At 26.9% G+C, this 18935-nt stretch overlaps 1 protein-coding gene and 1 non-coding gene across 2 annotated transcripts; one reads left to right on the top strand and one right to left on the bottom strand.

Annotated features, from left to right (window-relative positions):
- Nucleotides 1-3724: 3724 nt before the first annotated feature.
- Nucleotides 3725-7556, bottom strand: LOC126835506 (uncharacterized). The gene is made up of 5 exons (XM_050568149.1): nucleotides 7329-7556; nucleotides 7129-7253; nucleotides 5704-5958; nucleotides 4884-5023; nucleotides 3725-4809 (listed from the first exon to the last, which is right to left on the bottom strand). The coding sequence occupies exons 1-5, from the start codon at nucleotides 7466-7468 to the stop codon at nucleotides 4219-4221; spliced, it is 1251 nt and encodes a 416-aa protein (XP_050424106.1). The 5' UTR covers nucleotides 7469-7556; the 3' UTR covers nucleotides 3725-4218.
- A 2801-nt stretch (nucleotides 7557-10357) lies between these two features.
- Trnag-gcc (transfer RNA glycine (anticodon GCC)) lies at nucleotides 10358-10428 on the top strand. The gene has a single exon. It is a non-coding gene; the product is annotated as a tRNA-Gly (tRNA).
- Nucleotides 10429-18935: the final 8507 nt, after the last annotated feature.

Here is an 18935-nt window from a genome sequence, read left to right as displayed (position 1 = left end):
TTGTAATAATTAAAGAAAAACATATTACCTACCAGGTGACGTTCGGGTATTAGAATTTTATCGACAGCTATTAATTTTAATTGTTTTTGTATAAAAATGTATTTGTCGTTATTATTATTACAGTATTGTTGATTGTGTGCGGTTTGTCACCAAGTATCATTATCAAACTTATATTCCTATGGAGATTTGAAACCGTGACAACAGTGTAATAACCAACAGAAGAGTATTTGAGGGGGCTTCTCTAAAAATGTAAAACGGTGCCTAGTTTTTCGGGCACCTTTATCAATTTTTCCTATCTAACCTATCCTATGTCTCAAGTTCGACCAAATTACACACAGTGTAAACAATTTCATCAAAATCAGTAAAGTAGTTTCGGAGTTCATCGCTAACAAACATCGTGACTCGAGATTTTTATATATATAAGGATTATGCGATCTAATAGAATCGATTAATTTTAATTTATCTTGAATGGTTCTCAAATAAAATGGAGAAATTATTTTTTAAATATTAAAATACAGACATTTTTATAAAACCGTTCACGCTTATTGGATTTAATGGTGGCCCATATTGGTCACTTATTCACGTCTCTTTAAACTTGATTGCGTTGCGAATGCGAATGAAAAAAATTGCTTACAATACGCTTGTTCTGATGTGAAAGTATGAGTGCATATCGGTGTTAGCTGTTTTGCTTTTGCCTTCGGGTTTATTGAAAACGTAAAAGTTCACACACCAGCACGTTGTTTGCAGTTACAAAAATAAACATTTCGTCGGAAACTTAATATTGTTTAACGTCTGATTTATGTCAGATTGTTTGCAGTTCTTCAAATCAAATACTAACCGACTATGTGATTGGCTACAAAGTTTTGCTCTTGATACTATATAAATTTAAGAGATTTTTGTGAGATACACATACAAATGTGAAATATATCAGTATAAAATTAAGCAATATGTTCTCTACAATAATAGCTAAAGTTTCTACAGCATTAGTTATAGATATTTCTTAAATATTAAAATTTCTTGGAAAATAACAATAAAAATTACTAGTAAAATATTTGTATAACTTACAAAACTTTATCCCTTACTAAATAGTAAATACATTACAATATATCAATACATAATATAAAAGAAAATGTATTCTTAATTTGTAAAATACTTGTTTTAATAATTACATCATTATGATCAATCGAAAAAAAAATTGCGATTGGGTATAATAATTGATTGAACTGAACTCGTTTGTATTATTGTAAGCAGCAAATACACAGCTTGGACTTTCTTGTTTAATCAGGAATTAATAATAATGATTAAAAACATAAGGCCAATTTAAATTTGTCTCTGTTTATAGTATTTTTTTGTACTTATTTACGTTGTTCTTTTATTTATTTACCTGTGTGATTTAATAATTCTGGCTACATTAAGTAAGAACACCTGTTTTAATTACAAATTTGTGGCTCTGATTTACATTGAATCTTGCAACAAAAACATTATTCTGACGCACGTCCGCATATCTGTATACAAATAGCGATGAGATTAATTTAAAGTTAGATATTATTTGCTAGAATACCTAATATTAGTATTGTTGTTTTTCCAAAAAAAAGCACTGCATTTTGTTAAAACAATGCTTAATTTTCGAGTCATCACTATTTTACCTGTAATCACTGATATATTTTGAAATTTTTAAAATAGTGAACTAGTTTACATGACGTGAACATTGTTAATATTATTTAAATAACTATTACTGTATTTGGAATTTTGTATTTCAATTTATTATATTCTATCCGATAAGCTTTTAAGTCGGTTTAATACACTTGTTTGATTGAACTTGCACATGTATTAATATTAATCTATAATAATAATAATAATAATAATATGTCATCAAAATTGGAAGCTCATCATTGAAAACTTAAATTTAGTTTAGTCGGTTCACCAAAAGGGCGATAAATTATCCCACGCACAATAGGCTTAAACGGAACACACCCAGATTATTTGACCTCCACTTATATCACTGTTCATACCAAAGGTGCTAATAATATTGCATTGCGATAAGACGCATCGGTATATGGTCTTCACCAGCTTAATTTAATCCAAATTACCACGCAAGCCTTTGTAAAATATATTTTATTGTTGTATAGCCATTTCGAATTCCTTTGAACGTATGTGTTAAATAGTATTTAATATTTTGGTCTTTTATCATTATAAGACTGTAAATATAGTACTAGAAATATATATATATATACATTAGGCTATCCTAAGTCAATTGACCTAATAATCATTATTATATTAAACCAACATAAAATAATATGAACTATACACATAAATGAGATTATATTTTCATTTAAATAATTATTGTAAATATGTATTTTTTTTTAAACAAAATTACGAATTAAATACAATTTAATTATTGTTTACGCCATTATGCAATTATAAATTTAAAAACATTTGTATAATAATTACCTAAAAAAATTTTAATAAAAATTATCAAAACATATTTTCAATTTTAACTAGTTGTAAGTATTCTTTAATTTATTTACAAACGGATACAACTATTTAAATAAAAATGTATTTAATAAACTAATAATATTATTTTGTACTTAGTAAATTATTTGAAAGGTTAATACAAATGTATTTTAAATAAAAAATTATCAGATAAAATTTACTTTAAATAACTAATTATAATTGGTAATTTTAATCACTATGATTTTATGAGCTTAAGTTTTTTTTCTTCATAAATGCAGTAACCTAATTCGTTTAATCCGTATTGTTGATTTTTTTTTCTTTGCCGAAAAGTTTTTCTGGGAATATTTTACAATACCAGAACACGAGCGAAAAGTTCTAAATTATATAATGGAATGACTGTCAATGACGAAAAAGGCGTTAAATAAAATCTATAGTCAGTATTGATTTAAAAACACAATTTATTGATAATCATTTCAAAAGTTAATAATATTTTTTTTCTTGTAAAAGTGATATCCAAAATTATTTATTCTGTCAACATATTTTATGTAGAACTAGACTATATTACAAATTAAAGTACTTAGATAAAAAAAATATATGTTTTTTAAAATAATTTTTTATTTAAATGCAAATATTTTTATTTAGGAAAAAATATTGCGAGTTTTTTGTTACAATAAAAATTCAAAATATTAAAATAAAGAAAAATAAATTAAGTATATATCTAAGTTCCTGGATGGTTTACTTACATTTTTTTTTTTTTTATATCATGTGTTACATATTTAATGATTGCTGAGGAAATCAATATAATATATAATTTACTATAGATCCTAAACGAAATCATGATTTTCGAAAAATTTGTTTTTGTACCAAACGTTTTGCAGAAAACATATTTATTTAAAAATAACATTTATTTTTTTTTCTGTATTATGTTTATAATATGGGTTTACTACAACAATTAACTTCTCTCTAAATATAGAGATACGTTTAGGGGTTATAGCACTTTTAAGAGACGCTTATTTTTAAATAAAAAAATTAAACTGCCTCTGTATTTATAAACCATTGATGACAACACCATCACTCCTGACCTAACCACAACAGCTTTTACATTTTTTAAAACTTAAATGTTTTATTTAAAAGTAAATGTTTTATTTACTTTCCAAAAATAAAGCCACAACAACATAAAATTAATTTGAATTATATGTTTTGTTTTTGCCTAGATTAATCACACATTGATCTGCAAAAGTGGATCAATCTTCAAATTGTACAACATTCATTTATTCAACAACAATAATACGTATAATATTCTCTTTAGCCATGATTATAATATTTAACACTTTTGATTCATACTGATTTTATGTAAAATTTATACTTTACATAGATGCGATAAGGAATGTTGAAATTAAGACGCAAAAGAATCCAATGACACTCAGTAATTTAAAATTAAATTAAAATACTACTTTATCAAAACTTTAAAGTAACTGTATAGTGACAGCAGACAGCTTATACTGACAACAGTAATTTGACATATTATTTTGCTCTCTTTACTAGCAGGAAGTATTTAATAAATTCTAATTCTTTTATTTTAATTTTATAATAAGTAAACTGTTTGTATACAAGAGTTCACTGTAGTATAAATGAATACATTATAACTTCATAATATTTTACTAAAATTAAAATTTCAAAACATTTCATTTTCTAAATATGTGTATGCATAGTAGTAGTGTGTCGTATTATGTAGTAGTATTTCAATATGTAATTACATCAAAGTTAAACTATTATTGTATTAGTTGTTAGATTACTTTTAGGTTTACTGGTTGCACTCGTTGGTGATGTATTTATATTATCAAGATCTTTTGCTTGATATATTTTTACTTGTTTATTTTGTGTTTTTAATAACTCCGTCTGGTTTTTATTGATTTCCGGTAATTGCTGTTTTAGTTGATCTTCTTTACTATATTCATTTTCATCGTCTTCCTCAACTTCCTCAGACACATCTTCTACTTGAATTTCTGTATCATCATCTAGATGTTCGTTGTTATTAATTTTTTCTTGTTGTCCTTGAGTTTTTAGTATTTCCGCCTGATTATTATTAGTTCCTTGCAGCAGCTGCTGTTGTAGTAGATCTTCTCCACTAACTTCATTTTCATTATCTTCCTCAAATTCTTCTGTTACGTCTTCAATTTGCATTTCTGAATCGTCACCCACATGACCATTGTCGTTAACTTTTTCTTGCGGTGTAGTGTTTTCAATGGAATGGTTTGTGTGAATTTGTGATTCAATACCTTCAGTGGAAGATAATAATTGTGGTGTTTCTAAAGTTACCTCGACTTCGTCTTCTTTTTCTGCTGAATCTTGATTCTATTCCAAATATATGATAATAAAAACAAAGAACACATAAGAAAATTAAGCATTAAGTGTGTTTAATACATTACCAATAAGCTTAAATTATGATTTAGTCGTTGTTCGATTATTTTATTGAAAAACGCCAATAATGGCGACACCGCTGATTCTAGTTGTGTACCTGAAGACAATCCACTTGACATTTGCTGATTAAAACGGTTCATTGGTTTTGCTGAAATATAAACAATAAATATAAGGTGTGTTTACAATAACAATCCGTACATAAGACATAGGTATTTTTAAAACTACAGTTATCGTCTCTATAATCAATAAGTATAAATTAATATTATAATTCATACTATAAATGATAATTATTAAAATTAAATGCAGTCATTAAAGTATAATAATATGCTGTAAAGGCATTTCTAAGGAATTGAAAAAAGATGTTTGATGGTACTGCCTTGTACTTTAAGTGGGTAAAAATATTTATTTACCTATCTATTTATTTATATAAAGACTGCCATAGGAAATATATAAGTGTACCAAGTGTTGTTGATTGTGCTTGGTATAATATAAAATTTGTTTAGGTACTTGCAAAGTATGTATATTTTTTTCATTTTGTTATACAATCTCTGAGCCAGTGACCAGCATATTGCTTACTGTTAATAAATTATCTTTTCTATTCATATAAACCCGTTATTCTTTTCATTATTCGTTTCTACTACTGCGGTATTTAAAACGAGTTTCACTTGCTAGATTTACTAATTTCTATTTTTCTTTATTTATTATTAAAATTTGTGCAAATATCGGTGAACATTATTAAGGCCACTAAGAAATGTATTATTGGCATTTTGGTAGTTCATCAATGGAACAACAGAGAGGTTGTATAAATAGTTAACAATTAATAGTTACCACCGAAATTATTGAATGAATTCATATTTTGCAAAGCGTTTGCTGCCATTAATCTCAAGTATCTTGAGGTCAACCAAAGATTGTACATGGTATCACTGGCCATTGATTTAAGTGGCATTTCATAACCGGCATTAGGTACTTCAGGGAATTCCGTTGGTGGAGATGTCATTACTTCTTTTGGCGACCATACTTGTGGTAATTTTTGGGCATGTGGTGGCCAAATTATCGGAGATTCATTGGGCTCTGTAAGCCGACCTGAATAAAAAAAATCAATTAGTTAATAAATAAAAAGTGAATAAGTATTGTTTAGGCGAAATAAGTACCTTGGTTATTCTTCGTTTTTGATATTCCCTACGGATATTATAATACACTAGATAACCCCCATTTGACGTATAATACTAATTCCTTGGAAAACAATTGCAATTTTGTAGTTTTACTTTTTATGTTGTTGTTCAATAATATAAAACTACTAAATGTCTACCTTTTTTATTATTTTCGGTATTTGGTACAAATTACAGAAGTATTTGGTAGTTCTATAATATTCTACACAAACATAAATAAAATTTATTAAAAAAAAAAAATACTATAAAGTTGTAATTATTTATTTTTTAAGTAATAAAATATGAGCAACAAATTATTTTAAATAAATACGAAAAGCCGCGTATTGGTGTGAACAGTAAAATAAACATGCACCATGTTTAAATAAAAATATTTTACTGTAAAAAACATAAAACAAATTGTGCTGAACACCTTATTTCTTATGGAATAAGGTATATTACAATAAAAAAATCAATTTTCAAGGTAATTGAATTGAAGGTCCTTTAATAAAAATCCTACTTTTTCCACAATCCGTTTAAAACTCTAAAATGTTGACGTATTCACGAGGGAAAAATACCACTTTACTATGGCCTCATGTTTGATCATATTATCCATGAAGAGATAAGCTTTTAAATTTGATTTAATATAAATGTATAAAATATATAGGTCAGCCTCTTTCGTTTAGTTTATTCTTTATTATAATAATATTTATAGATCTATATGAGGATGATATGGAGACGTCTATTTTGTTAAATAACTAACAACATTACAAGCTTTAAATCTATTATCAAAATTATAAAAAAAAATTATTTCGTTTATTTTTATTTGTGAATTAATAGTTTACTTTTTAAATTTTTAGTTAGTATTATAGCTGGTAAATGAATAAAATACTTATATACATGGTGATTTTTTTATCAACAGCCACTCGATGTCTCATAGGGTTTAATAAGAAATTAAAATTTGTTTTTTACAACGTGATCTCAATTTTTCACAATTTATTTTGTTTTTACCCTCCTCCCAACTTAGTTTTTTTAATATCATAAATAGTAACAATTACTAAGTATATTCATTTTGTATACTTTAATAGTTATAATTATTATTATATACCGCTATATGGATTATGGTTATGTTCGAAACTTGAAAAATGAGATTTGTTCCAATTCTTTCTGAAATGTTGTTCTCTTTCAAATTTATTTCCGTAGCGTGGGTGTCTGTTTGGTCTGCCATCACAACTAAATGAAGAATTATTTGGTTATTTTTTAATAAACATGATCACTTGTTACATAAAAAATGCGAGCAACACTTACGTCTTTAATGATAGACAAGCCACAACTAAAATAAAAACCGAAAACGAATTTTGATAATAAAATATAAATGATTTCATTTTTTTGGTATTACGCGTTATGTAGGTACCTTTTAGTGTCTGGTTTAGGAGAAAACAAATCATATGGTGAAACTTAACATCGTATAGAATATTTATAGGTTGGATTTTTTGTTCAAAATAATTATTTTTTTTGCAATATGTGTAAAGTAACACTTGTAAACGTTTTTACAAGTGTTTGGTAGGTACTTTAGTGACTGCCAATAGGCCATGAAACAGCTATCTTCTCTATTATACTTCATAATACAAACGACAGCTGGAACATGTAAGAGCGTCATAATTATGCATTCATATGGCAATTTTTTCTGCCGGTTTTTGTTGATATTTTAAATGGGATGATGTACAATATTGTAATCACTAGTAAAACAATAAGTTGTTTATTTTAGATGTATGGTTATTTCAAAACTAAAATAATGATAATACACTGTTAAATTTGTCAAGGTTATAGACAAGTATACAAATTACAATACCAATAGGTATACAATGGACAACAATATGCGTTCATTTCAAGTCAGGACACGGGTCTAGCTCAATGTACAAATATGACCGATTATTATTGATTTATTTTATTCATTTTAAAAAAATCACGGTCCAGATCGCACCTAAAATATCTTTTTGAGCTAGACAAGGTCTGAGAAAAGTACAACTTTTGAACTAAGCCCTGTCGAACTTACAATCATAGGCCCATGCAGGTCTCTATAGTGAAAATTATTACATTGGATATGACTATCATATTATATTATATGTTCCTCATAGTTTTGTAATTTCTAGACAAGCGTGTTATGAGACAAACCTGGGGATGTTTTTATAACAAATACCTAATCATTTAAAAATAATGAGTTAGGTGCCTATTTGAAATATATTTGTACATACCATTATTTAGATAATATTTTTATTTTTATTATTATTTTCATATTAATTTAATTAAAAAATTATATATTACAAAACAAAGGGCAGCTTAACCTAACCTAACCTTTCTGTACCGCTGGATAAACTGACTAGAGAGTTTATGATAAACTATACTGATATATATATATAGACTGTATTTAGTTTATACTGTACTAGTTTGGATTACACTGGCTTTTATTTTCTAAAATGTTTAATTTTAGAAATAATAATAGAACTAGTTGAGTAAACTTATTTTTTATTATCAATCAATAAATATTTAATGAAAAAATATATAAATAAGTTAATAACAAATAAAATTGAATTATCAAAAATGTATAAATATAAAATCCGTATTATGATGAAAAATAAAAGTATATAAAATAATTACTAACATTTCAAAATTAAGTAAAAAAATACAAGTTACTAACGAACAAATTACAATAAATGTATGAATGAATTAAATTTTAATAAAAATGTGTTCTTTCTGATGAGAAAATTAAATTATCAATAATGGTCGATAAAAATAAACACGCAACTAGAGAACAAATAATAAACAAATTAATAATAAATGAAAATTAATTATGAAAAATATCTAATATATAAAATCCGTATTATGATAAAAAGTAAAAGTATAAAAATAACTGTATAAAAACAAAAATAAGTCACTAACATTTCAAAATTAAGTAAAAAATTACAATTAAAATATAAGCAATTAGAATTAAAATAAAAAAAATCGTTTTTTTTAATAAGGAAATTTAATAAACAATATTGGTCGACATAAGTAATAAGCACTTAAATCGTTTTGAACTAAAACAATGTCCTCTCAAACATTTTGAGCTCCAAAAATTTAATGACATGATCCTTGCACTAAATCGTCACTTTCTCGATTGTTTTTCCATTCATTTTTCCATCTTTATTTGTGTTCATTCGTCCATTGAGTCTGTAATTCCGTAAAGGGCAAGGAAAATAACAGCTGTTCAGAGTAACTAGCTAGTTGAGAGGAAGCGAAAAATCTGAGCGCACGACAGTGCGCCAGGCCAAGTTTCAGCTATGCCAATGTATCTTTACACTAACCAATTCACCTAGTTTTTCTAATCCACATATTATCTCTTCTTCCTCTTAAGATAGGTAAGCTTTTAAAATTTGGAAAATAGATTAAGCTCGAGTAGCTTAGGATACTGTAAAACATTGAGCCCTTAATAGTAAGCCTTTTCAAAAGGGGAAAATTTCAAAGTTTTCATTTTTGTTACTGACTCACTCATTATCAAAAATGTAATAGGTACACTTCACGTATGGGTAGAAACGTGAAATTTGGCACAAAGGTAGGTCTTATAGTGTAACTTAAGGGAAAAATCTGAAAGTTGCAATTTTCTCAAAATTAATGCCGTTTTAGGGAGTGTAGTTCTAAATGCATTATGAGACACGCATGAATATTGCTCGATTAGCATTAGATTAGTACGGGATTTTATTAACTGATCACAGATTCAGTTAATAATTATCAAACATAATGTTTTCGTAATTTTATTTCTTTTATAGGTCATCAAACACAGAATATTTTAATAATCGCAATAATATCATTATTTAATTCAGTCTATACACCTACTCTATACCCATGTTATTCTTGGTCGGAGAACTCGTTGTTCGTTCTAAGTAAGTACCACCTAAAAAAAATATTTTTTTTAAGTACTTATAACTATTTTCAGATACCTATTGAATGTTGATTTATTTACACTTGGTAGCTTAGAAATGTACAACGTCAAAGTGTGATTTTGCCTTTTTTGATAAGGTTTCCTTAATAAAACAAGAATGTATCGTCCAGACATAAAAAAAACCAACAAAAGATAATTTTGGAAGACCCATGGCCCGATTTCAATTTGTATTTTCTTTTCTAAATCTACTTATTATAAAATCACTTTTAACTTAGATTTAATTTTTAGTATTTAATTAAGTTGATAATAATAATTATTATATTAAAAATAATACCAAAATCATTAAAATAATATTTCGTATTGTAGATAATATGTAATAAGTTTTTATATAGTGACAAAAATTCCACTTGAAGCATAGGCATCAGTGGTTCAGTGGTAGAATGCTCGCCTGCCACGCGGGCGGCCCGGGTTCGATTCCCGGCTGATGCATAAATTTTTTACTTTTATTTTTTCTTACTTTTATTATGTTAAATCATTATTTATTTACATTATTATTTATTATTATTACACCATTATTATTTTCATTAGTATCGTTATTTATATTTTTCTTACTTAATAATATGTAGATTGACTTATTATTAGGTATTACCGTTCAGTAAGGTCAGAATTTACGCATATGACTAGCAACACTGGACAGTAGACGTGGTTTGTGGAGTATTGAAACATCATAATATTGTTTTTAATAACGATATCATAAATAATGTATAAAATATGAGTTTAAAATTTATATTTCATTTATTTGTATTATAAACAAATGATTAATTGAGTTAAAGAACAAAACTGTACATGATGTATTGACTAATTGAAATAACACCATCGATTATAATAATAAGTGTGCAGCTACTGTAAGTAACAGTTGATGGAAATATATTATTTTCGGAAATATTTGGTAACTAGCTATGTTGAAAAATTTTTGTTGCGAAACAAATCGTTTTATATGTAAATTACATTAAATAAATATGTTTCAATGGTAAAAAAAAAAAAATCACTAAGTCTGAAAACACATTGTGTGTCCTTACTGCATAAAAAATAAGTAAAGCTTGTAAAAACAAATTTGACGATTCGTTTTATAGTAAATATCATCACATTAACAGTATAGTTTGACAATTGCTCAGATTATACCCTACGACTTCTGATTCTGATAGTACTTATGGCAATAAATAATAATTACCCAACTATTACTCAACGCTTTTAACATAAAACATGTGTTTGTAGAAATATTTTAATTATTTAAATTGTTTAGCCATGGTTTCACTAAGAGCTAAACTTTTATTAATTTCACTATATATATTTTTAAATGCAATAGCTTTTTTAAAAATTATAATTTTGAAAATATTTGTTTTAAACACCGGCTCAATAGGAGATAACCCACAATCTCATAGTCCACCCCTGTATATGTAATATGTATGCATAAACGTAATATATTAAAGTCTATTTGTTTTGAAAAAAGGGTGAAAAGATTAAATTGATCACATCGTTATTTATACACCAGTTTAATTTTGAATTTATAATAAATATTTTTATTTGAATTTACTACATTATATTATTTGCAGTATTAATTGGCCCGAGATAATTGTGATGTAAGTTATTATTATTTTCCAAACAGTGGTCTAATTCATCTGGATAACAGCGATTGATGAAAGGATTATGATTACCGCGATGATAGATTTTCCGGAAACGGAGGAAGCGTTTGTCGATCGATTTGAATATATTTGTATAAATGTATTTCAAATGCGGTAAAATTTAATTGCCACGTTTATAGATAGTCGTTAATGCGAATTAATTTAATCCACAAATTATGAAAATGGGCTCATAAACATTATTATAGACTAAAATATATTATAGTAAATTTAATCGATGTCATTATAAAACCATTTTCAATGTCCGTTAGGTTAATGCGAATTAACAATTAAATGAAATCATACTCCGGGACTAAAAATTGCATTTGTTTGTACTATTTCAACTACTAAGTTTAGATTTTATATTACCTATCGTCAGATGTGGATAAATAAATTAGTCAGGGGTCATTAGTCTACTTCCCAGACAGTAATGTTTGTATTGTTACTCGTGCACTCTATTCATTCGCACTATATTTCTTACCCATCATTTATCAATGGTAATACATATTTAGTATATTAATATTAGTAATATTTATAGTGTACTGCAATTCTGATAGTAACATAGTTGCCGCATATTCTTGTGGGTCTAATACTTTTGTCATTCATGGTTTTTAGTGTAGACATCTATTATCTATAAGCGCCGAATATTTTTAAAAAAATATTCTAAAACCCTTCGTAGGTATGGACCAACAACAAGTTAATCATAAGAGCTGAGGGTGAGAAATTTGTGTATCCTGCCAGCCAAAATGATGTTATAATAGTATTACTCATTAACAGCTCATAACATACTCCTTTTCGTTCCCTTTAAGAGGATATCGCATATATGTAGTAATTTTTGGTTTATAGTAGCTTGAATCTTTTTATAAAGAGAAAAGTATAAGTTAATAATATTTGACAAAAATTTGATTTATCGCATTTCGACCATGTCAATTAATTTATAATAGTTTTAGGGTATAGTTTTTAATGTAAACATTTTTCTAATGAATTATAACTATCTTGGTGTTGTAAAACATGCTTTACAGAAAAACTCTGACATTTTGTCCGATTGCAATAATTGTTTTTTGTTGCAAAGAGGAAGGACTTTCTAAAGGGTTCATTGATCTTACATTTTTGAGTATTTTACTAAAACCCGTGAAAAAAATAAAGTAAAAAACTTGTAAACATTTGTCATAATAAATTTTTTTTAGCGTTGTTACGACTTATAATATATTTTTCTATCATATCGTTTTAAAATAGAATTTTGAAAACCAAGATTTAATAAATTCTGTAAAAAGTCTTCCTCTTTCAAAAAAAAAAAAATGTAATTGGACTTCTCTACAAGGTGTGACGGTTTTTACTATAAAGTATGTTATTACCCATAAATATACGTAAAACATTGATGATATAGTTTGTTTCGAAACAGATGTCTTAGTAGTATTTTTTTATACAGTAATTACTCTGAAGTAATTTATTATCTAGTGGGGTAGATATTGTGCCTAAAAAAGACAAAGCTACCTGTTTAGTACCTTGTAATTAGGATTTCATCGCTGCTTATCAAGCTTAACTCTTGTACTTTGTTGTAAAAAAAGTGGTTTTGTTTTTGTTTTAATCCTGTTATTTATTTATTATGTACGGTAGATACCGTATATTATTCTAAAACCATTACTAACCGTATCTCACTGAATAGCGACAACTGCTGTGACCTCTACAAAAATCGAAATACGGACAAGTTAATCCTTTAAATCTGCTTGTAAATAATATATAAAAAAACAGGGTCACTAACCGAGTAAACACAAGTATAACATTGCCAATTTGTTTTAGCTATAACTGAACTGTACCTAGTTCAGTTACCCAGTAACGCACACATTTTTTGAAAACCGATTTCAACATATAAATTTGTAAATGTTAAGTTTTTTAGCGATAGTGATAAAATCATTGAATCAACAATGTGCTTTAAATTGTATGTATTTAACGTGGATACTATTAGGATTGGTCACCTACTTATAATATATTGTTGCCGTTCTTACCCATTTATCGTAATCAACAATAACATACAAATATTGGTCAAGTGTAATTTTCTTCTTTTTTGTTTTGTTTGTTCGAAAAAGGCATGTCCTTTAAATGTACCTACTTAATACTACTTAAAATAATGAATAAATCACTTTTTGGGTTTTAAGTTTTGCGGGAAATTCCAAATTTTTAATTGTTCAAATTATGGTACATTGTGCAGTGAAGAGTTAAATATTTTTATTACTCTATGAAATTATTTGGCAATAATATTTTATAAAAAAAAAAACGTTTGAAAGTATAAGTTTAAACGATTTTTTTTTAATGATGAAATTGGATAACATTTTAAAAATTGATAACACTAAGGTTTATCCCTTAAATTTAAGCCCGGCTTTTTACACATAATTGTTGAGAAAATATAACAGCTTCACTAATATTCGCGCTTTAGTGTGTAGAAAAAAATAAACTTTTGTTCAATAACAATATAATGTGTGTCAAACATATTTTTTCCGTTATGATTTTTTATTTAGGTATGCCGTATGTTTTATTATACACTCTAGTGTATACAATTTTGCATTAATTTACGGCGCACCGTCGTATTTTATTTACTCACTCGTTAGACTAAGACTTTTTATTACATCACCCTATCAAATTCATTGGTTTTCAGTATTTTACACGGATTGAATATCAACTTGGCTCACCCAGCATCGCACAAACAAATACATTTATATAAGTACGAATTGATAAAAATCTGGTTTCTATTGAACAATAAAATGAAATTCGTTTCGTTAGTAACAAAGTCTATAGTTTTCTAAATTAACCACAATATTATAAAACGGAATGTGTCCGAAATAATAATACAATCAGGCAAACGCAAGTCTTGTGAGGTTGTTATAGAGTTTTATTATGGCGTTTTTTGATGCGCTATTTTTTAAAAATATTTATTCTTACTATTACTCGCAGTTTTTAATTGTACGCACATTCAAAACAATATAACATAAGATCCTTTAAAAAAAGTACTGACATAGTTTTTAATAATATTATAAACCGGATTTTAGAGACTGTGTTTTTTTTAATAAAACACGGTCTTTATCCGGCCGACCACGACCGAAACCTAACAAGATTAAAAAAGCGTCAGATAGGATATTGTACCCACCTCTTTTATCTCTCTTTAGACAATCTCGGCTGTTTTTTCATTGGATAAGTAGGTTGAAAAAAAAAATTTTTTTTTAACAAACGACAATACGTGTAGACTAACTGGAAAAATAATATGTTATACGGTCCGATAAACAGAGGATTAAGAAATGCAGGATAGACCAAAATATGGGCAAACATAAAAACACCAAACGAAGCAATAACTTAAAATAGCAAACATTAAAATGTATCAGATCTATTATTAACGTAAACTGTAAAGTACAAGTAGCCAATATAATACTATGCATAATGCATTTATTTAACAAATTTTTACTTCAAGAAAAAATATATTTATGTGTTAATTTTTTGCTTTTGCCTCTATGCAATCATTGGCGAATTTGTATAACTGCCACTCTTTTACCACATTTCCGTTCTTCCTTTACATAATATTATTATAAAACGCATCGTCTGACTGTTTGTCTGGTAGCGGGCTTCAAACTAAAAAACTACTGATTTACATGATTTTCTTTTTAGTTAATACTTGTATTATCTGGCCAGGTTTAAGTATATATTTTGGAAGGAAGGGGCGAGAATATGGATAAGTGGGGATGAAATGAAGATATGGGGACATCAATAATCTTTGGATAATTGGTGAGGGATATAATTATTATTATTCAACAGCGGTGTGTTGCCACTGTTACTGCTAACATGGGCAGCAAAACCAAACTAACCCTCTAAAATAAATTAATACACTGAATGGCAGAACTTCATTTTCTTTAAATTGGCATTTTAATAATAGTATTTAAAAAATTATAATTGGCTTTTCCTTTGAATAATGGATTTATGGGTTAAGCATTTCTGGCGGTCTGTGCCTAAAATATATTGTTTTTTTCTTAAAAGTGATAAATAAAAATAACAATTGCGAAATACTGCAGAATTGTGCAAATTAATATATAAGTTATTTAAATAGTAAACACAAAATATACAACATAACTACTTTTTTAATTTATTTTATTCACAAATTACTGGAAATTATATAAATTAAAATTAAAATAAAGTAAATATTACTTAACAAAAGTAGCCTGTAGGTTTAATCTTATAATAAAACAATTTTTTTCATAAATTAAATTACTATTATAATAATATTTATTTAGTTTTTTTTTTGAAAAATTGATTGAGGTAAAATAATAGTTTAGTTATTTATTTTCAATATCAATATGTTTATTGGTATTTCTGATAGATGGATTAGATTACCAGTGAGTTGTACAAAGCAATTAAATAACTTAAACTAATCTTTAAAAATTACTTATAAAATATAAATTTGTAAAATATTTAACAATAAATTGTTTTTTATACTTCTAAATTTGTAACAAAACAAAATATGTATTAATAAAAATTATTTAACAAAATATTTTTTTAGACAATATTAACTTAAGTAAAAACATTAAATTTATGTATTTTTTATAGTTAAGTGATAAAAGAAGTTTATCAAACTAAAAGTAACATTTACTAAGAGGTTCGACTCCTAATTACTCGTTTATGTTGCCCCTAAAATGTTGAAGTCTTAGGCAGCTGACAATGTTGCCATTCCATAAATCCCATACCACTGTATGCAGTAATAGAGTATAAATGATCAAAGGGCAACCGTAACAAAGAACTTGCGGTTCTCTTAATACGTTTTTGATATTATGCTAGTATGAAATTAAATTCACGGAAAATTGATTTATATAGCCGAAAGCTTATATTTCTGCGATGCATAGAAATGATAAAGGAAAGTGTTTCTCGTCCAATCTACGTCATCGAAAATGTTAGCTTACAAAGGTATAAGTGTGTAATGGCTATGACTATATAGTATATGGTGTAACTATAAAGATATCGATAGCGTGGAGCAATTAACGTTTTGGCGTACGACCAGCAAAATATCATGGCTAAAACCATATGTACATGGAAACTCGAGAGCGGTGAACGTATTATAACAGCACTTAAATTATTTTAATTGGCGGTACCCAACGCAAAACGACAGAAACAATATATATATAAAAGAACATTTGGAAGTTAGCGAAAAAAAACTGTTGATAAATGTATTTACGTTAAATAAATAGAAAATTATAAAAAAAAAAAAATCACTTTACACGAAGTTTGGAATAAAACCTTAAATCGGGAAAATATTGAGTTTTAATTAGACCGTTTTGTTTTTGATTGTAACGAGAAAAGTTTATACTATGAATCTCGGTTGAAATATAAAGGTTTTATCGAAATCAGTATTTATATTTTATACTGTTTATTTTGCCTTTCAATTTCTAGTATATTATATAATATTTTATATTGATTTAGGACAACATTATACAGCCAGGGATGGACAAATACAGTATCTGTATCTTTTTAAAAATTGCAAGTTACAAAATACCGATTTAAAATAAAAAAATACGTAATGATTAATAATAATTTAATTTTTAAAATTCATATATTTAGCAAACTTATGTTACATGTTGTTGTAATACTTCATACTAGACACATTTTTGTGATGTTATCACTAAATATCGAATATCTATTCAATTAACAGAATAAGCCTTAGTATTAACAAATATTGAAGTCTTAATATAAATTGTAAAGTCATTAAAATAAATATCCGAGAAATGAATAGCCATAAACAACGAAAGAAATTGGTTTGCTAAGATTGACACGATTGCTTAGCAATAAAGTAAACCAAGATTATCAAAATAATACCGAATTTTATTATAAAATTAATATAAGTTTTTGATCTATGGCTTTAAATAATTAGGTCATTCATTCCACTTAAGAATTAATAGTTAATTTTCATATTACCAATCTAAACCATTAACGGTAAATAATAGTATCTAAAAATGTCAAATTATTTAACGTTTCGAAGAACCGATTTATATTTTGTTATTATGTAGTAAGTACCCAACTGCGTATTTATTAAGGTAGGTATATTACATTGTTAAACTGGAAGTACAAGGTATAACTTACTGTATGTAACTAGAAACTACTTGACAAGATGACATGCAAACACTCATTAGATTGATCGCAGACAAGTTTGAAAATCCAAGGTCAGCTACACTGCACCTGTCTATATCGTAGCATATTGGACTTGTTTGAAAATTTATTAGTTTACAAAAATTTTCATGACAGAAAAAACGCTGTAACTGATTTTTGCACGATCCAAGAAATATGGGTATTCATTCTTAGTGGTTGAAATGGCAGGACGACCTGCAATTCTCCCAAGTAAGACTAACGGCGACGTTTAAATTGAACACCATCAGTAGAGCCACCGAGTTTTCATTCTCAAAATTAGATTGCCAGTCAGTGACCATAAACTATCACTCAGCTCATATCTGCCACAATTTGTTTATAACATGATGTTGCGCGAATGAGTTCATAATATGATATTTCGTCTGCTCTGCTCTGCTAATTGAATCCGACATACCGGATAGAATAATTATTCCTATGGTATACGGGTGGTATGTAAGTTACATTCACTTTCATAGTGCCCAAAATGATATTTTAACAAAATCTCGGTTTGTGTACTTTTATGACTTATGACTAACACAATGTAAGTAATATGCTACCTAATAACAATTAAATATTATAGCATCAATCATAAATTTGTGTAGAGATTAAAAATTGCAATCCATTTATTTATTTTATAGTATGAAAATATTTTAGTTTTATTTTGAATTAGAAATGATTATTAAATATGAAAATATCACTGAGGCAATAAAAGTTACTGCGTAAAACTGCATAAGTTATATAGATACTGAGAAGACTCAATTAAAAACTTTGGCTGAAAACAAAAACAATTTTAAATTAATAGAAATTTACTATTGTGTAACGATAGTTAAGCATAAAAGAGAATATAGTTTGATGATGAGAATATAGTTCGTGCTAAGTAAGGCGTAGAATTTGTCAACACTATAGTCCTAATGTATACTGATCAGCGAACTGTGTCTCAATAAATCACATCCTACATAGTATAATAATAGTTGGTCGTTTTACTATATTGTTTCAGTATATTGTCTACGGTTATAATTCAATGTAACAATACAAAAACTTACTATCATTTATTTAAATATCGTTGACCATGTGTTTCTAAAGATTTGTTGACACAAGTCAAACAATTTGTGTTTTTAAGTTATCACCATGGCAAGAAGTAAGAACTGGGTAATCAATTTTGTA

The sequence above is a fragment of the Adelges cooleyi genome, unplaced genomic scaffold (assembly GCF_023614345.1).
Source record: "Adelges cooleyi isolate 19-005CV unplaced genomic scaffold, UGA_ACOO_1.1 ACOO_flye_CR_arks_rails_tigmint_CR_PRNA_23, whole genome shotgun sequence".
Taxonomy (NCBI): domain Eukaryota; kingdom Metazoa; phylum Arthropoda; class Insecta; order Hemiptera; family Adelgidae; genus Adelges; species Adelges cooleyi.
The sequence above is the reverse complement of the archived record's forward strand: the minus strand, read 5'-3'. Positions and strand labels throughout refer to the sequence as shown.

Bases quoted from the DNA above. Each gene is read 5' to 3' on its own strand.
- LOC126835506 (XM_050568149.1), bottom strand. From the start codon at position 7,468: ATGATTTGTTTTCTCCTAAACCAGACACTAAAAGGTACCTACATAACG. The intron at 5,024-5,703 runs GTAACTATTAAT...TTTATATTTCAG, and splicing joins TTCATTCAATAATTTCGGTG to CAAAACCAATGAACCGTTTT. The intron at 4,810-4,883 runs GTAATGTATTAA...TATTTGGAATAG, and splicing joins ATCATAATTTAAGCTTATTG to AATCAAGATTCAGCAGAAAA.